Genomic DNA, 21,529 nt, shown 5'->3' on the forward strand with positions numbered 1-21,529 from the left:
ATATCAGTGGGTGAATGAATATATGTAAAGGGGTGGGGGTGGACACTGAAATGTCAGGAACAGACTCTACCTGATGATAATTTCTAAACGACTTCTGGCCTCTAAAGGCATTCCTGTTTTAGTTGGATTTGATGATTGCACAGATTTTACTAGCAAGCACAGAAAAAAAACGTGAGCAACAGAGAGAATTTGACACAGACTATCACAGACCAATACAGAAACAAAGGCAATGGTCCATGAGAGGTACAGAGAAACAAGATGGCAAGCACACCCTTGTCAAAGCTAGTGCAGACCTCTCCCAGGCAGGATCTACATCATCCTCCATAGCTGATTTTAGTCATGAGCAGTCATTCTCACAAATCTTATGTGACAGTAATAAGCTTAAAACTGAAAAACAATAGTTAAGATAAATGGATATAGAAATGCTAACGCTTCAAAAGGCAAGTGAAGAGTGCCCTATCAATGATTCTCAAAAGGCAGAGCACTTGCTGACCACCTTTTTTCTTCATCTTATCTATTTTTTCTTTGTTTTTCTCCTATTTTCTTGTACATGCATCCTATTTTCTGATACCTACTAATTGAAATCTGCTTTTATGTATAAGCATTCAACAGAAACACAACTAGATAATTATATACCCATCACGGTCTAATATAAGTCACACATTAATACATTTCCTGCAACAGAATTTATTTGCATTTCTTTCAGTTTTTATCTAAGAAACAGAAGAAATCGGTATTAGCTTTGCAGGCTGACATTAACCTAAGTAGAATGTTATTAAGGAATCTCTCACTAAATATGAATTGAATGTTTTTAAGGAATCTCTCACTAAATAAATATGTAATCCTGGCTTCATGAACAAGACAGATTCTTTCTGCCCTTTCATTAGAGTCGTAACCCAACCACACAATACATCCTCCTTCTTTTCTGCATTTAGCTGCTGCTTGTAGCATGTTCCAGTACCCCAAAGAGAGAGTCTGTGGATTTCCCTTTCCTCTGCCACAACACGGGCACCATGTGCTGTCCTAATGATGTTCTCTGTAAAGGACTGAAGTGGTTGTGTTTCACCCCAAGATTCCCTCCTCCTTTCCTGCTGTCTGCCAGTACTTATTTTGTTTTAACTAAACCCCTGTAAAGATTTTGTGGGCTTCCTGAATTCCAACTGCCTGATGCCTGAACTTCTGGTTTTTAACAGGCTGGATTTTTCATTTTGCTGGAGGCTCTCAGTTTATGCCTGTTACACCTACATCTAGTATACTTTTATTTATTACACTAATTGCCACATGTTTTTTTCAGCTTTCTCAAGGCCAGCTGTCTGACTAAAGGTCTTTCAAGGACACTTCAAATTCCTCTGAAGTTATTTCTACAATTTAGTTTGTTCACTGAAAATTGACCAGAACACCAGATCTGACATATCGGACTATTTCTAAATATCACAATTATCATTAAAAATCAGGTGGGCTAAACTCCATAGTATGCATTTTAGTATCAGTCATATCAGACTGATTACTTATCATCTAATCCCTTCCAGAAGTAAGGTAGTGTTTTCTGTGTTGCTAAAACATAAGGAGGCTTCAGCCTGCAAATAATGGGATCATTTGGGATCAGTGTACAGCAGAGTACTAATAAATACTGCTTTGAAATCTGCAATCCCTGCACAGAGATTACAGATTCTACTGCACATTTGCATGTGGAAGATTTTCTCTGTTTTGTTTCCCATTAAAATTGGCAGTGTGGCAGATAGTAGATGCACCCAAACACATGGTCTGAGTCTTTGAAAAGTTGCTGAAATACCAAATGAAAGCTATGCTAAGCAGCATTTATTTGGATCTTAGTGCAAGGACTCATGCTGAGATTACACCATAACCTGAAAGAGTTTTCAGTATCCAGAAATGCCAATCAAATGAAAACTACAAAGGTTCACTGGTAGCTTCCATCTTTTAGAGTCCTGTGGGATGCCTGGCAGTTGTAAAATGTCCTCTAATAAGAAGGGCATTGAATAGATTGTATAGAACTTTTTATTTATCCAGTTTAATTTTTAGTGACACTTTTACTGCATGGAATAAGTTTGCTCTTTCCCTTTCTTTCTCTTCTTGTCTGGGAAGAGTGTGGTAAGGGAATGAGGAAGATGGCAATGTCCTTTAAAGGGTTTAGACCAATATAGGGTTCATGGTGTGCACTGAAGAAGGAGGACCTAAGGAGCAATAACTGTAATCTAAAGCTCTTTCAAAGGAAAAAGCAAAACAATTACTGCTGTTGTGGTAGCAGCTGCCATGACCAGATATGACTAGTTGGTGCAGCTCTACAGAGTCTGTATAGAGTGGAATAGAAGTATTTCCTCAAGAAATTTGCAGTCTTTGTGGTGAGCAAACATATAGAACTTCATGTGGAGACTGTGAATCAAGCAATAATTTCAGTTACATTTTATGCTGTCTGGCCATCGTCAATAAATCTATTTAATTAATAAGTGGTCTGAAAGAGGATGATACTTGTCTTAGCTATATCTGTCATCTATGAAATGCACAAGTGGAGTGTTAGAGGATTCTTGATGTTCAGAGGTACATTCTTGAAGTTCAGAGTTCTTAAATTTCTATGAGTTAAGGTAAGGATGTGGGAGAATGAAGATGTTTCTGAGATAATGACTTTCTTTTGTTAAATGACTGTCACTTTTATGGAAGATACTGGGGAAGGAGAAAGTCTCTTCTACTCTCAGGGTATTTGGGTGAAACTTCAGCAGGAGAGGAAGTCCCTTTCATTACAAGAACTGCCACTTGTGAAGACTCTGCTGTTCCAGAATATGCCCTTTCACAGAAATCTTTCTTGCTTTACTGATACCAGAAGTGCCTGTCCCACCTCTGCTAGCAGTATAACCAGAGACTAATTGGAAACTGAATTCTTTAAAATGCCTCTCAGATAGAAAAGTGGAGAACAGTCCATTGCTGGCAGGTACTGTAGCTCTGCAAAAGGCACAGTGTTTGAATTCCAGGTAATCCTTTCCATTAGTTACATTAGAGTAACTCTTGAGAATAGTGACAGCAAAAGAAGGCAAAACCCAGACTAGAAAACCATAATTATTCAGGACAAGAGATAAATATGTATCATAAAGGTGCTAGAGACTATCTAAATAAAGAAAGCTAGCTATGTTTGAAGGTAAGAAACAGAATTGGAATCCACAAAACCACAAAAAAGGGCTAATGCCCTTTATGGGAAGGAAATAAGTGGTAGCAGTATTGTGTGTAAGTCTCTACCTCCAGTGGACAAGGAAAATTACTAAAGGGAAAAGTGTACAGCCCTCTAGACAGTGAAGCCTGGGAAGGAGAGAAGGTAAATTTTACATGCAGTTAGCATAAAATATTGAGAGTGCTTTTTAAATCTTTAAAGAATCAATTATATTGTTTTTCTAATACAGAATTGTTTCAATTGCTCTCAGGCTTCTGAAACATTTATCTCCATACAGAGATCACAATCTTGAATCTCATCTTATGTACTGAAAAGGGTTTGAATTGCAAAGAGAACTGAAGATGATTGACTTTAGAGAATCAGAAGAAGTCTGAGACAGGAGAAACTCTTAAAATGCCCTCCAATACCATGCTTCTGAAATAAGCTTATCATTACTTAAATATGCCAGACTTCTACCTCATGATATTTTTAACTTATGACTCCAAGCAGTTTGTTTTTAAAAGTGAAATTTTAAGAAAACATGTTTAATTTAAACATTCGTAGTAGTATTTTCTACTTATATCAAAATTAATGTACAGATTTTGACAGTCACTTTTTCCCAGGATTAGTCATTAAAGGAAAAAAATCCTAACATTAATGCAACAGAAGTTATTTAATTTAGCTACACATCAGAGATGCACTTTCAAGCCACCAATTCCTGTTATCATCTTATGTTTATAAGGAGGCAGCACAGATCTTTACACGTTTTGACCTTTATTAATCATTGACTGATTCTTTTTATTTTTCCTTCTCCAGTCTTAGAGCAAATTAAATATTCTTTAGATCAATGTTTTAAGTAGACAGAACTGAGTAGCACAGGTGCATGTGGAAGGATGAAACCTATTGAAAAAACCCTGTCTTTTTATGGTTTTTCCCTTGTTTAAGTTGAAACACAAAATTTAACAATTGTTTAAAAATATTTTTTCTTATCTATTAGAAAACACTCAACTGGTAAAATCCAACTTTTCCTTGTCTTTTGATATAAGTAGAAAATACTACTACGAATGTTTAAATTAAACATGTTTCTTTTAAAACACATTTATGGCTTACTAACATAAGGAAAATGATGCAGGACATGGGTTTTCATCTCTGCATGAGAAAATGTTTGGATTTTTATTTTATTGTTATTCCACACAGCCTGTAAAATCTACAGCTACAGTAATCTAGGCCCATTTATGCCTATAATATGCATAGGTTATATGTGGATGCCAATCAAACATTTTCCCTTAAAAAAAAAAGCTACTTTTAAAGGCAGACTGCTGGCTTTAAAATTATTTACCTTTCTATATATTTCATTAAAAATATGTATGTATAGAATTTACTAGGGAATAAAACTGATGATACATATCATTGGCTTTTAATTCAATAGACTCTCTAGTCCCACATTTTTTTATAGTTGAGACTGTAAAAAATTTATAAAATAGCTTTACTTTTGCTCAGATTTTAATACTTTTGTCTTTTAACCTATTTGCATGTATTTCTGTGCTGCAAAAGATGAACTCCAGGAACAGCTGGTAATAATTTTTAGATTATTGCCTGTGTTGGGTTTCCTAATTAATTTTCAAATAACCCCAGAGTTTTAATCCAAATATAATATTATGTTGTATTTTCAGGAGCAAGGCAAATTCATCTATAGGTTTGCCTATATGATAGATAATGTATTTAGGGGTAGGTAAATTACTGATCATAAATAAATAAACGAATCATTAATAACTGTGAAGAAGCTGTAATATATTGAATAGATAAATGTGATATTAGATTATTTAGTAAGGATTTTATATTGTGCTTTAAATCATAAATGTGGTACCACAGTTCAAAGAATTGCAAAGCATTTGTGCCACAGCAAGTGATAACACATACTTAGAGCCTTTTGGAAAGTAAAGAAAACCCCATAGCCTTAAACCTCAGCAATGATTTACCTTCCATAACCCAGGAAATGGTGTTGGGGGTCAAGAACTGAGACTCAGCTCATCCACAAGTCAGTCCCACTTGTGACCCAAATTAAGTGGCTTTGAAATAACCAGCAATACCTGCACCAGCTTCCCTCTCCAGACACCTCAAACTACTGAAGCCCTTATTTTTCCATCTGTGGGCTGCTTGTAAATTGCTACTGGCAGTTCAACACTTTGTATCTCCTCATCCATTAGGTTAATCCAGAATGAATCATACTGAATTTGGGACACAGATCCTCATGAATTACATTTCATGCCTTGGGATATTATGACAGCTCAGAGGAGTTGGTCCACACCCACACTTGTTAACAGATTGCCACAAAGCAAAATCAGAGATAGGGGCAGGGGTACTGCAGAGGGGTGGGCGATGGATCAGGCAGTGACACCATCTTGGTATAATAAAGATAACACTTCTAAATGACAAGCAAAGTTCAGCAGAGGGGATCCTCAAACTCGGAGAGAAACTGACTTGGTACAGTCTTCTCTTTTGGTCTGCTTCAGGCTGGAACTCTATTTTCTAATTACAGGAAGATGGAGTTGAGAAAAAGGATGCGTGCAAAGACTCACTGAACACAGTGAGAGTGAGGCTTTGGTAGTTTGGCATGAGCAGTGAGGACACAGCAGCTCAATTTTCCTGAAGAAAAATATAGCTTTGACTGAAAGGGAAAGAATTTCAAAATATTACTAATTAAAAATGACTAATTTGGAACCATTTTCACTGATAATTGCCTGCAACATAGTCAGACAAAAGTAAAAATAAGATATCACTCAATCCTTACATTAATCATAACAATGTATTGTACGCATTGTAGTTTTTCAATGTATTGTACAGATAAGGTTGAGTCAACAACCTTACTGTTGCAGTTGTATTCAAATCAATGCATTTTTCATAACAAAGCAATGTTTCAAATGCAGAAACAATTTTATTTTTTCATGCCACTGAGAGGAAAAACTAAAAAAATGCATGATAGCATAAAGAGACTGAAAATGTACCAAATAAAATATAATTTTCCTAAATTAAAATTATCTTTCAATTTTTCTGGGCTGTGGAAGTATGAAAATTATTTGTTATGTTGTTCTGTGTATCATTACTCTATCACGTGCACTTCTGCAGAAAAACAAGAACCATCATCCAATGTGCTTGTTACTCATATTGATGAGTAAAAAGGAGATGGAGCAAGAACAATGGCTAAACAAAGTTAACTTAACATCTAATTAAAAAGTTGATATGAGTAATACCCTTTTTCCTTTTGTCACAGTTAAATGTCTGCTTTGCTCTCAAGCTTTTTTAACTGGATGCCAGATACTCAATTAAGTAGCAGTATGATTCAATATATCTTTAAATAATATCAAAATAATGGTGTCCTCATCATGGTCATGGCAAATCATTAGCACATCTTAATAAATGGAGCTACATTTCAACAAATTTAGCAGTCAAAAATGTAAACACATTAGAAGACTTGGACTATAAATTTCTGTGATATACCACACCTTTTCCTCCTATAAAATTCTTCTTGTTAAATGGCTCAATGTAAAATGTTTGTGAAAGCCATATTTTAATATATTTTTTGAATCTGGCATTCATTCACCTGTTATATCACGGTATCATGAAAGAAGATATTCACACACTCCAAGTTCAGGTATGTCATCTCAGTTGTCTGAAAAAAATACTCTAAAATTCTATAAAGGGAATGGAACAAGTTGTCAGTTTGCCAAAGTCCAGGCATAGCCATTGAGATGGGAAAGATGCAGGTAGCTGCAAAGCAGTTCCACTCTGGTGTGATATGATTTGTGTCATGCAGGTGCCTCTTGATCTAAAGTGACATTTTCTGGGAAGTTACAGTGACCAAGTCTAGACTTAGAGTGATGCTTCATAACCAGTTTGAGCCAAAACACCTTCTTCCACCTTTTCTCCCTGGCTGCAGCTCCCACTCTCACCATGTATTGGCATGAGGGCTTGCTGCACTCATGTCACCATCAGTAGAGAAAGTTATCCAGCTTAAATTGGTTTCCTTTCCTTTAAATTGCTTTTCAGCCCTGCAAGGAAGAGTGCTGAAGCTGGATGAAATAAGAGGAGTGTGAGGGGGGCAGGTGTCAGAGCACACAGATTTGCACCTCTCTACAGCAGTCATGAAACATCACACCATTAATGGCTGGCATTGCTGCCAGGTGAAACCCTGTGTCCTCTCAGGAGACTCTACTGACTAATCCAGGAACCTACTTGAGCCAGAGGTCTCAACTGAAAAAGTGAACACTCTTCATAATGTATAAATAGCAGGAACACAAAGGTATGACAGCAGCAGAAGTTAGGCATCCTAATGGTGTTTGTGCATCTTACTCTAAATGGGAGTTTATGTAGGGGGTTTTTGGGTAATTTTTTCTTTCAAGGTGACTGTGTCAGAATCATTTTAAACAGAAAACAACTAGACCAATGGGTTTGCATGTCCATAAATTGCAGGAAACATTAGGAAAATTTTCCTCCTCCCCAGGCCTCTTTCTGCTGTAAAAGTAGGAGCCTGAAGAGTCACTTCCCTCTTGAACTGCTGGCTCAGTCTGCCCTGGAAACCACACTCCATTTTCTACCTCCATTTTCCTCCTTTCCTCAGGGACAGACTGATATAAGGAACTCCCCAAATAAAACAACTCTGAGAAAAGATGTGAGTATTTATAAAACTAAAATTCAGGCAGTGAATTGTAATGGATATCAGCTCTCAGAAAAGTCTTTCAAATACACTGAGTTATGCCTTGCTTGTGTCCCTCCAGTAACTACTACAATAACATTTTAGTACTCATTTTAGTTTTTGAGGTAAACTAGGTTGAGCTATAATTGTTGATAACACATTTGCATGTGTGTCCACTATAGTAAGTAAATTATTCTGAATGTTCTAAAAAAACCCTAAAGATAATTTATTCCCTAACAGCAGTTCCAAAATATTTTGTCTTGGATTTTGCCTTTCTAAATGTAACTTCTGTTTGTTTGGTTTTGCTAAGAAGAATAATCTTACTGATTTGACTATCGCATAATGGAAAATATTTGCATTTAAAAGCTTTTTTAAGTGCCTGACCTTTCCAAAGCACTGGGAGACTGTAAATGGCACTTTGGATAATGTTGCTATGATAAGATATTAGCTGTGTTAACTACCACTTGACAAAGGTTAAAAAAAAAAAAAAAGAAATATTGGCTACTGTATTTTTAAGTTGCCTTCCTTTATATGAGTATTGAATATCTTTATTAAGAGTTGAAAAGGTCTTCCAAACAGAAATCCTCTAATTTTGACTTAAGTGGGATGAATTCTCTTTTTAATATAAACTTACGGGAGATTAAAACCAGACACAAGAAACCCACAAAAATTCTCTATTATAAACCTGTAGGTATCTTTGTATCAATCTCTAAACATATAAAAACAGCACCAAGAAGCTAGCCCTCCTTTGATTTTTAATGAGAAGAAATGTACCATGCATCCTCTTGGATATCTCATGAAAATCTGACCGTGAATGAATGATTAAAAATTACAAGCATTTATTACTTCAAATTAATTGCTTCGAAAGCTGTGAAAGAAACTCAATTTATAACCCCACAGCCTCACATCTCCAATCTATTCATTACATTAGTGTACAGAGAAGTAATTTTGCAATGGTTGTTATAAATTTTTTTAAATATGCCTAATGTGGTTAACTGAAGTGTGTGCTTCATTTATTTCTGTAGTGAACATGAATAGTTACTTGATATGTTTTATTTCATGGTAAGTATAAAATTCAGCTAATATTTCTTTTCCAATATTTTCAGTTGTTGTAAACTAGCTGTTGGAATGACACCAGCATACTGGTAATATAACACATAAACATAACTAGGTGAAGGACACTTTAAGCAGCTGAAATTACTGATTCAGTAGAAGGTGACATTTGCTGCAGAGCTCCAGCTAAAAGCTCAGGCCTCACAAATACCTACATCCTGTAAATTTAAATTTGGGGTTTACTGAACTGAATGTCTTCTCTCTCCTTTAACTTCCTCGCTCCATGGGTCTCAAGAATTACCTCTGAGCAGTGAAACAAGTGTTTAACACCTGGGGTTTTTTGCATTTGGTCTTTTATCTGTGTATATTTTCAGATTGACATGAAAACTAAGTACTCAATAAACCTCTTGTTTCAGGTGATATTTTACTTTTTTGTGTGGAAAAGAACAAAAGTACCTAAGTAGTCCATTGTCAGAATTTTACCTCAGGCAAAAGAATGAAAAATTAAAAGAGGACACATTGTGGAAAATACTGCTGTGTTACCTTTTGTTTATAACTCTTTAAAGCATTCTCAGACAGATACAGGACACCAGTTATGGTTGGCATGTGAACGTTGAACACGCTGCCAGTCTCATTCGTCAATATGAAATTTATAATTAATATATAACAACCATGTGCATCCTAATATTCTCAAGCCTATCCCAAAACAAAGGTGTGCACTGACCTACAGTTCTTCATGCATTCATTACTAAAAAAATGCTATGTAAAGCTTTATAATACATGCCATATGTAAACTGTTTGAATTATTTTCATTTTTAATATCAATTATGCTGTGTGGCATCAAGTTGATTTTCTGTGAGTATTATTTTTTTTATTTTCAAGTTCCTCAGATATTAAATATGTAAAATTATATAGGTAACAAATTGGATAATCATTAAAAACATGTGTTGATTATATCTTGAGATGATATAGCCTGTGTATTCATCTACAATATCCTATAAAAACAGACAAGAATAGCACTTCAGAATGCACAATCTGGAGTCTCAGTGTTACTCATATGTTAACAAATATAAAAAAAGATCCTGTTCAGCTGATTGCTTCAAAATATTCACACTACTATGTTGTAAGCTTTAAGAGTTTATCAAAAGCATTTAAGCCCTTCAGCCCCTCGGTGTTCCTTCAAACAATCTTCTATTTTCCAGTGACCTGAGAAGGTCTCAAATTCCTGATAATTTTTGCTATTAAGAATGCATGCAGATTTAGATGGATTTTTCAGAATGAAACCTATGTGCAGCACTAATTCTAAATACAAATCCACAGTATGTCTAAGACAAAACCAGTGTTCAATGCAGCTTCATGTAAAATTACCCCTCCATTGAACTGCATGGGCACATGCTGACTTCACCTATAGGGCTGGAAAGCATTTATCCTAGAGCTGGAAAACAGAATAATTCCTGTAAAAACTGTAAATTCCTGGGTAAAATCTGCACTAATGTTTGTCATTTCTCCAATACATTATTCTTGAAATGAGCTTTATGTCTGATTAACTTTGCTGCTCACAAGAGAACTGTATCCCTGTGGCAAGACATTTTGGAGGAGTTAGTTACTTTAAATGCAGTTATAAATGATGGTGCACAATAGTAAACTTTTGAGTTTGACATTTGCTGTTTTACATTTTAATGCTTGTGCATAGCACCACTGTATGATGATTTGGGTTTTTTTTTTAAGCAAAAATAAACACTTGTTTGTTTTTCAGCATCATATATGATTCAGTCCCTACATATAATTAAGAAGCACTAAGTACAGCTTATAGAAAAAATCTGGCAAAAAATTATCACAGAATAATATGATTCCTGATTTTTTAAATGTATAAAATTAGCCTTTCTGGGACTTTAATTTCACATGAAATAATGTACTATATGTGCCTAAATTGCATTTCTTGCTGTAATCAACGATCTTGGTTATAATAATTTATATCCTGCTGTCAGCCACAGAGCATTCCTACAAAGGTTTTGCTGTATCTGAGTATTTTTCACTCCAAGAATAAGGAACATATAATTTTTGATTGTTTAAGTCATAAATTATCCAGGATTATCCAACTGATATGCAAAGTCTTCTCTCATATTATCAAAATAAACTGGGTTGTATTGCACAAGCATTATGAAATAGAATATTCTCATATATCTAGTACATAAAGAATCAAGTTGACATAGTTGCAGAAATACTGAACAGACACTCTTGATTTCATTAAATCCTGTTTAGATGTTTAACACAGATAAGTATGCTATATAGCACTCTAGAGCAGACATTTCTCAATGGATTATAACTTAGCACAAATAAAAAAGGTCCTATTTTTACACCATTAAATCAGATAAATGTGTCCCAGAGAAAACATTGATAAAGTGGGATAAAATTTGAACAAATGCATTGTCAAATTTTGTCCATATGTAAATAAATAAATATAATACATAGGGAGAGATTAGTTATACATGTATATGTATTTATTTCCAGACACACACAAATGCATAAAGAGAGAAAAAGAAGGCTTTAAAATATATATGCTATTTTTAATATCTTTACCATGACCTTTTGGGATTTGATTAAATTAGGTAAAAGAGAGGAAGGAAAATCAGTTGAGATATTGTCACTGGGTTGTAACCACAAACTTTTCCTTAGTGCAGTTGAATGTTTCTGACTCCCTCACTGTCCCTTCAGTAAACTCTATTGGGCCCTTCATGGACAGCCTCAGCTACACAACAGTTGGATTAATGCAATCTGAACGTTAAAAATTTTAAGATTGGAGTGTAGGCTACCTTGAAAAGACTTTTTTTTCCCCCAAAAAAAGTCAGATTTTAGAGATTAAAACTTCTGTTATCACCCTCTTTACTAGATTTTTTATTTTTCCTAAGTGAGGACCCTTGTTCAGAGCCCACTTTCATGTTTTGCATCTGCCTTCGTAACTTGAAAGCTGAAAATGCCAAGAATAAAATTATTTTCCCTGTTTAAAGTAGAACATGTAAAAGAGTCTGTGTGCAATTTTGGTCAGGTTGCATCTGGTTTGACTGAAAAAAACTGTACATACATGCTCAAGCAGGTATTTTGATGTTCTGAACTTCCTAATAGCGCTGCTTCAGAGAAATAAAGAGAACTTTTTTAAATAATTTCTTCCCTTCCAACCAAATGATCCTGTTTGAGCACATTTATAAAAAAACCAGACAATAAGACATTCATTAAATTTGCTTAAACTTAGTAAAAACCCCTCACTGCTGCTATTATTGCTGCTTCTGACACTTCACAGGCTCTCAATTTTCAATGTGTCTCTCCCATAATGGTCCTCAGAGCCTACAACAACAGGGCTTGGGCTGCTTGGCAGATCTAGCTATTATCATTGACAAAAAGACAGCAAAATTAACAGCAAAATGCAAACTTCTGCCCCAATCAGATAAATATTTCCCCTTGTAAGATTTTCCTGAATGGTTGGTTTATATTTTCATTTATATCTTGGTAGGAAAAACTGTCAAAAACATTTTTAGTTTTGTTTCTTTCTTTGTTTTTGTTTGCTTGCTTGAGGTTTTGTCGTGGTTTTATTTGGTTTTTTCCATATGCTGATAGCATATATATTCTCCATCCATTTACACTAGATCTCAAATATTTCACTTTTTATGAACTAGTCTGCAGTTAAGTCATGAATTATATGAGTTTTTCAGCAAAGCTTTTTTCTAATGTTTCACTAGGTGAGTATAGCCCAGGAATTGATATAATATGAAACCAAAATATTTCAGAACAGTCAGGTTATAAAATTCTCAATGAAAAAAATGCTTATTTAAATCTAACTTTTTTGCAATAAATAGTTCGAACAGGAAAAAAAGTATTTTTAATTTTTCTTTTTTTTTTTTTTCAAAGCACTCCAAGTTGTTTTTTGAAAGGATAATCCAAGTTCTTAAATAAATATTAAATAAATAAATTGGTACTCGAGAATTAAATTTTGAATTTACAGTTTTAATTATTCACATGTGAAACTATTGCCCATATAATGTTAATCTGATCATAGAATATATCAAAGACCATGTGTCCAATTGATACATATGATCAAAAATGTTTGATTTTGTTCAAAGACAGTTGATGTCTGTCTTTTATAATTATATAAACTTGAAATTCTTCATATAATGAAAAAAATACGTTTGCATTGCAGATTGAATAGACCATTTACATGTGAGCTGAAGAAATTAAAGTTCTCAATATTCTTTCAATTCAATTTCCATCCTGAAAGGAGTCACTGATTGCCAGTTATTGCATATCACTTTAGTTAATTTATTTATACATCTACTGATAAATCTAGTTAAGGATGGCTTTTGTCATTAACAAGGTCAATTTCTGTTGAAGATTTTTACGACAATGCAGTGCTATAATTGCATCAGCATTCTTCTGTCCCTATTACTACCTTAGAAATAATATACTAAAAGAAGTTCAATGAATTTTTTTCTTGAATTTGTGCAGGGAAAGGTGAGAAAGAAGAAATCCCCAATTCACTATATGATAATTAATTTAATTTTTTCAAAATAATGTTCTAGATAAAAACATTACTTGGTCACAAGTAATGTCTTGGGTTGGATACACTTTAAGAAAATTCACTTTATTCAGATGACAGGGAAAGTCTCCTGGTTCCTGTACAAACTTACCTTTTAGGTCCATTCATATTGTGCTGGAAGTACTTCATTATTTTTTTGTTTGATTGTTTGTGGGGGTTTGTTTTCTTGTTTGTTTGTTTGTTTGTTTCTCTTTTCTAACATCACATTTACTTAGCTGAAAATAATTCAACAATAGCTTTATTTTTCTGGGTGAATTTTGGCAAGTCAAATTGCAGCCCTGTGCAGAACCAGGAGACACACTGAAAAAGTGGGGAGGACAGAGGCCAACTAACTTTGTGAGGTGTTTAAAATAATTATTTCATGTTTTGTAATTTTTTAATCCAAATCCATTATTGTCTGTTGTGGAATCACATTTGTCTTCTTTAATAATATGACATGAACCAACTGGTTCCTAAAGTCAGACTTTTTTGAGTCAAGCTAATAGTATTCTTTGTTTCCTTGAGGGGGGCAGATATCAGCAGTGTTGGTGTGAAGAACACTGTAACCTGAAAGGTGGAACTGAAAAGACTCAGAAGTTACCAATAAAAAGTCCCAGAATATAATTTTAAAAATAAATTTACATATAATGGATATGATATATTTCTTTCATAAATACATAACATCTGCGTGACTCTATAATTAAAAATATAGTTACCCAAAGTTTTAGGATTTCTGATATATAAGAACAATGTTAATTAAATCCTTCCTGAACAGGTTAGGGTCTGTGTTTTCATTATTATTACAAGGGGGTCTTATGTTATCAGGGATTTGTACATTTGATTTGGTTAGCATGTTGAAGGTAAGAAGAAGAATATCGTGGAATGCTGTTCCTTGGTCCTTATGTTCCTCATTCCCATGCCTTGCCTCCCCTGGCTTCCTGCTCATTGCCATCTTTTCTCTCCCTGGCCCATGCTGCTGCCAGACCACAGAGTGGCTCAGAGCTGAAAACACTCTTCATCTTCCTACAGCTCCAAGCTTTGCAGGACACAATCTTTGGAAGAGTGTATTTAACATAACATTTTATCTGGAGATGTTGTTTCCAGAGAAGTTGTTTGTAGTGGGGTGATATATCTACCCAAAAGCCTTTTTAACAGGAGAAAAGCTTGAATGTAATTAGCATTTTTTATCCTTGCAACAGGATTAAGTAATTGATTGTAAAATTGGAAGTGAAGTAACAAACAGAAAACATAAAGTCCAGAAACTAATCTTTCTTTCCTCATCTAGTTTTTTGTACTTCATTCCTTAGCTCTCCCATGATATTTTATATGAAAAACCTTTGAGAAATTAAATTATCCTTCAATTTTTATCCTGTGCTTCTATCTCGTGCATTTCTGGTTACTATTCAGTTAAATAAACAGATATTTCTGATGATATATCAAGATATCTCTATAAAGTGACTCTCTAAAGTTGCTGGTTGCAGCACAGCCATGCTTAACACACTCTCAAATACCAGCTGAAGAGCACCTTTTCCACAGACAGCTCTGGATACCTTGAGCATGATGGGAGCCTGTGGGTTCCGAGGATTGCGGTGTGCAGATTCTGCAGCTCTGCTTTCTCAGCTTTTGCCTTAGCAAGTCTGACTTAAGCCATACCAGTCACTCCTTAGGGAAACTGCTCACATCCTGCTCTGATGTTGTTTTACTGAGGCCAAGCAAGATAATAACCCAACAGGTTTGTGGTCCCATGCATTGGTTTTAACTGCTGTGTATAGAAGAGCCCACTATGCCTCGTGTCTGTCACCTAGCAGTGCTGGAGCCAAATGAGTAAGATGTGTCTTAGATATGTCTTGGGAGCTGGATACACCTCCAGTTAGGTACTGCATGGAGGTGTTCTGTTTCAGAACTGAATCTCAGTAGCTTTTTCAATGGAAATACACTGGTATTACTGAGGTCTTCCTCAGAAGTGTGCCCAGCACTGCTCCACAGGGGAAGATTTGGAGGTGAACCATCACCATTGACCTTTCAGTACATCATGTGCACCTGGAGCTGCACACATCCCTGTAAGGTAGGTATGACCTCCCAGAACATTCCCTGACACACACACATAACCTCTTTCCTTTCCAACTCCAGCTGGAGGACTGCAAGGTGAGAAGGACAGAGATATGGCAGGAGAGCAGGAATTGCCCCAGCCCCTCAGCAATTGATTATCTGCTAAAGAAATCCTGGACTGCCCCAAGCTCCTAGTTCCTTGCTCTATCTTCACTTTGGGAATGGGAATACCACCCATTCCACTTCTCCAGCATCCACCAACACTTTTATTTTCCAAGTAAGGGACAAACACACCATCCCAAATACATTCTGGAGGATTAACATTTTCTGGCAGTGTCTAGAGTGGTCACAAAATGTGGCCACCCCAAGTCTCAGCTGAGTAGGATTCTCCTGGCTTCAACAGCTATCTAAGTGAATCTTGGCATTATTCCAACATTAAAATATTCTTCATCTTTGCAAGGTATGAACTGACCCCCAGAAATGAACGCTGGCTTTCCTCAGGGAAACATAGATCTTTCAAAGGTTATCCAGCAGGACTAAGGCATTAAATCTAAGAGCAGAAAAACACAGTTTTATGTTAGGGAACCATCAGTTTTTTTTTTTCACTTGTTCCAGTTCTCACAGGTTTTTTACAGGCTTTTAAACAACAAATTAATATATTCTTGTAGCTTCTTGATATAAGGCTAAGTACTGTAACATCACATTAATTTATGGTCAGACTTTCCCATCCGTGCCTGAAAGTGATGTTTTCAAGTAAACTCTTTTATATTCACCAACATCTATTTAGTTTTCTGAAAAGTGTCTTTTTCAAACCCAGTTCTTTTCAAATTATTTGATTTTTTTTAGAACTATGAGAATTCAAAACTGAGATTAATTCTAAAACTCATAGACAAAAATCCTCTAGCTGGCCATTAATAATTACACTCTTCTTGAAATAGTCTCACCATAAAGTATATTTAGCAGGACAACATCAAAAGCCAGAAAGGTTCTGCCTTTTGGTTTTGGTTTTTTTTTCATCAAAAATATCTCAATAAGCAACATTAGTTAAAAAACAAATGTGCAGTCACTCTGTTCTCTGTTCCCTAGTCTTGTGTTCAAACAACCTAAAATCATTTAGGGCTGGCATCCAGGAAAGATTTTCTGAATCAGTGTATCAGAAACAATACCTTCAGAACAATAGAAAACTCTAGAAGGAAACATGCTACACGTCTCCTTTTCTATACAATAGTTTCTAAAAAAAAGGGTATATCAGCATATCAGAAATTTACCTGGATAGCCTGAATCATTCAAAGTAATAGTTTACTAATATCAAAGAAAATATGAGATATTCTCTGGCCACTATTAGGCATAAGCTGGTAATCACCATAAAATGCTCTGCCAATGACTGTCAGAATTAATTTGCAAGCCTTCTGCTTTTTCTGATATTGTGTTGCAGAATGTACTGAGCTTTACTTGCAGTATTTTTTTCTATGAGATTTATATATATTTTTTCCTACGAGATTTGTTTCCACCAGATTGGTTTCCATTTTCTCCTGTAGCCAACATGCTAGAAAATCTATCAATAGGTTACTGTTCTGACACCAAAGCATAATTCCAGTGTAATTACAGTTTGTTTCTTACAAGTTGCCCTCATTGCCAATCCACAAAAGAGATAAATTGCTATATCCTGTGAAATTTAGTAACACATGCACTCAATTTTGGAGTCTTCATTACCTCTGCAGGAGTAGGACACAAAAGTGACCAATCATAGCCACCACCCACTAGACTAGAAAAAGTGAAACAAAATGCTTTCTTCATGCCTCAATTTCTCTTCATTCACCAGTGCATAAATATCCATTCAGAATTATCAGATGCTATTATGATAAGACTACTGTTTGCTGGATGATTTGCCCAGCACAACCTTTGCAATTACAGAATATCTTTGCTGCCAATAAAGCACAGACGTCTTCTGAGCAGAACTTAAATCACAAAATCCCAATGAATCCCAGAGTAAGTATGTATAAATATACAGAGAAGGAAAAGTTTAGAAAGAAAAGTTCAGATACTCTGGTCACTGTTTGACTTTCAGCAAGATAAAACCTAGTATCAGTAACCAAAAGCTTAGCATTCAGTATTAATTATTAAGACTTTTTTTGTCAACAACAATTTTGTCAATGATATAGCACACATCTCTGCATGGAAGCCACATGTGTCTAATGTCTTTTCAATTAAATTATTAATGTCAACATGCCATCACATTACCATCATACATTAACACATTGAATTCCTTCATAAAATTTGAACAGAGGTTGTTTGCTACTTACCTAACTGGGTCTCCTGAACTGTTAGCTTACTCTCCAAGGGGTGTAAAAGCTTTGGTGGTTTATCTGTTAGTGGCGCTAGAAAAGAAAGAAATTCACATATGTAGTGTTCTGATTATTATTGGGTAGACTAAGACTTGGTTTTATACCTATTATTTCAAGAAAGCTCTGGTTTTCTTTTGTATTAATAATGTTCATGCCTTCAGTAGTTGTAAAAGTTTTGGCTTAGACAGTAAATGTAGCATCAAAATTAAAGGCCCTTTATTAAGAAAGTAATTTCTTTAAACCCCCACAAAAACAAACAAACAAAACAAAAACCACCAAAAAAGAAACCGAGCAATAAAACAAAACCAACAAAAAACCCCAAACCAACCAACCAAAAAAAACCCCAAGCAAAAATGCACTGACATTGCAATTTTCTCTTTTGGTAAATATTATCCATAATTTCAGTTTGCTGTAGTATTTAATTACTTCTATAAGGTATAGTCATTAAAAGATAAATAACATAAGTTACTGTAAAACAATTTAGAATATTTAATGACAATTTTATTTGAAAGATATTCCCAACACTGAAACTTCGTAAAGTGAAGTACTAGATAAATTTTCAAAATCCAAGGAATGAGTACAATGAAATAATGTCAAGATTCCTAATACCATGGCTTCTCTTTTACCTTTTAGTCTACCCTGAAATAATATTAGTAGACTTCATGCAATAATGGAATAGAATGAGTTTTGTAGTGGTAAAAAACCTTCTGAAGGTTGTTGAAATGTGTTCAAACCATGCATGAATATAAATCCTCCTATTCTACTAAATATAACATCTGCTTACTTGATTCATAGAAGTGACATTGATTATTACTACTTTTGTTGTTGTTAGCAAGTGTACTTTTTACTGTGTCTGAGAGATGAGTACATGCCATATGAAACAAAAAGAATATTTTTTTCCCTTTAATTCTGGTAGTAAATATTCATGGGAAATTTCCAACTTTTCTAGTCACCTGCAACATTTTGATATTCTGCTTTTCAACATCAATTCATACTTCAGTTTTTAACACAGATTATGGGCTGTCACAGATTTAAAATACATTTGACATTTTGATATAGCTCTAGAATATTTGTTCCCTTCAACTTGTCAAAATCAATGCTCCTTTTCTTACTGACACACACACATACCCATATGTGTATGGGCTTAATCTACTAAACACACTTGTCTCCTGTCAGTGGAATAGCAGGAGAAGTTTATTTGCATTCTCTTCATTATGTTTCCTGTGGTCTTTTAGTAAATTATCAACATTCTTTAAAAGGTACAGCATTAATTTCAACTTTGCAACAATTACAGAATGGAACTATTATCAACTTGTGTTTCTGCTTTACAGAGATTATCCTTTATATATAAAAGCATAAACCTACTCAGTTGGTATCAGAGGTGTTAACCCATCAGACCTAGCAATGAATCAAAATTCAGGGGAGTGGTAAAACACGTGTACTTGGTCCAAAAACCCTCTCTCAGTTCATTCTTCTTACAGCTCCTAGTCTCTATGGGAAATCATTCTGCACTACAGGCTTTGGAGAGAGCTGAAAGAATTTTGGGATCATCTCTGGCTTGCTACTTTTCTTTACACCAATGCTAATTCTTTTTATCTGTTTTTCTCTCTTTATTTTTTTTTTTCTTAAAGGCTAAAGTGGGTGGAAGGGAAAAGGATTCAAAATATCTTTTCTTCTTAAACTGTAAAATTAGTCATTCCCATTTCTTAACTTCTCTGTAAAGGCTAATAATTTGTCAGCACATTGCCATTTTTTAAACATCCACTATGAATTTAAATTTAATTTTGCATTTCTGTCATTCTCAACTCAATTATTATTTATCAGATAATGTCTTCTGAGTCACTGTTTTTCTAAATCTGTTTTGAAACCGTGAGCAAAGTTCCCTCATTGTAAGTAAAGATATAGTAACTTGTGGAGTTAATATGAATGCAATGAATAAGTAGATTAAAAACCAGCATTTTTTTCAGTTTAAGCAAAGATCAACATTACTTTTATGATCCTCTATCTCAGGTCTCTACTTTTAAATTAAAAGGCCCAGGATGTGGAGATAACATATCCTTCAACAGAAGTATGAAGTTGTTATAAAATTAATGTCCAGTTTAATTTATGAGATTTAATACATGATTTAAAAATAAAATGCTACTGAAAACAATAAATTAGACACATAACTAATGCATCAGAATCACAGGAGCATGTAGGTGGAAGGATCCTTTGGAAGCTGAGTGACCCAACCTCCTGCTGGAAGTAGGTCCAGTAGAGCAGGTTGTCAGGACCCCCTCCAGTCACATTTTGTGCATCTCTGTGGGTGCAGATTTCACCACTTTGGGTGTTCCAGCTGCCAACCACCCAGTGGCCCTGGGCTGGACTTGGTTCACTATATCTGTCTTTTTGAACAGCAAAAAGCTGAAAATTTCTCGGTGTCCCAGGTGTGGCCTCACAAACACTGCAGAACTGGGAAGGATCATCCTCCTGAACATGCTGGCTAAAGTCTTGCCAAGAGCTGTGCAGTTGGGATTCACCAGCTCATGCTCAATTTATTGTCCACCTGGGCTGACAGGACCATTCATGCAAAGCTTTTTCCTACTCAGTCAGTCCCAGGTTCTGCTCTGCTGCATGGGATTATTCCACTTCTAGACCAAAATGACTTTTGCCTTTATTAGACTCCATGATTTTCTCCAACTTTTCAAGGCTTCCTGAAGGAGCATGTCTGTTCTCTACTTTGTCACCCATTCCTCCCATTTTACTTAGAGTGCACTCTGTCCCATCCCCCCCCAGGAGTACAAAACCTCCCTAATCAATAGTAAAACAAATATTCAATAAAAGCTAATTGTGTCATATGCTTATTTTAAAGGGATAGTTACTAACGTTTGTAACCATAAGAGTTTCTATTTACCATTGTATTCCTTTAGATGTCTACCAATCTCACACTTTTGTATGTCTGTCCTATAAGCAATCACATTTCCCGGGGCCAACTCCTTCACCTGCCTAGAAAAGGAAAAATAACCTTGGGTACTCTGCATTCCAGAGCTTTAGACTGTAGGGAACTGCTGTGACTAAGAGTTATATAAGCAAGGAAGAGAATTTTAATAACTATATGTGCTTAAATATCAAATTTTCCAAGGTGATCTGAAACTTTTCCTCAGTCAAACAGGGCTTTTAGTGTCTGTTATTTGATCAAGTTTTATCTAAGTTCTTTCTGGCATATTAATTCCAGTGAACTGATGCAGAGGTGACAATTTCCCTAGCTGCCTCTACACCTCTCAAGTGTACACTTTCCATCATGGAGAGTCAACATTAATGGACAACACAGAGTTACTGCAATCTTCATTTAGTTTCAGGAAACTCTGGAGTAGACCTATGTATCTCCTATAAACTTTTTCATATCCTTAAAATCATGGGGAATGACTTAACTAAGCCATCGGAGAGTCTGATCAAAATCAATATTATTTTCAGACAGATATATTGAGTCACAGCTATCTACTAAATTGAACAGCAAAAGCATAATTTAATCCTTTCTTTCTAAAATTTTACTAAATAGCAAGAACTCAAGAAAATTTATAAAACTCACAACTACGTCTGGTCTCTTAAATAAGTTAAATACCTTTTATTCTTTTTTTTTTTTATATAAATGCACAAAGGCAATAATTTTCATGTCCTACAAAAAT

General features: G+C 35.0%; 1 protein-coding gene across 3 annotated transcripts in view; it reads right to left on the minus strand.

Annotated features, from left to right (window-relative positions):
* Window positions 1-21,529, minus strand: part of IL1RAPL1 (interleukin 1 receptor accessory protein like 1) — a 689,590-nt gene that overhangs the window by 150,601 nt on the left and 517,460 nt on the right. For all 3 annotated transcript variants that reach the window (XM_054654990.2, XM_077172083.1, XM_077172087.1), the window contains one exon: window positions 17,823-17,897. In XM_054654990.2, the coding sequence (XP_054510965.1) occupies window positions 17,823-17,897 (75 nt within the window). The remainder of the gene's footprint in view (window positions 1-17,822; window positions 17,898-21,529) is intronic.

This window comes from Agelaius phoeniceus, chromosome 2 (genome assembly GCF_051311805.1).
Source record: "Agelaius phoeniceus isolate bAgePho1 chromosome 2, bAgePho1.hap1, whole genome shotgun sequence".
Classification (NCBI taxonomy): domain Eukaryota; kingdom Metazoa; phylum Chordata; class Aves; order Passeriformes; family Icteridae; genus Agelaius; species Agelaius phoeniceus.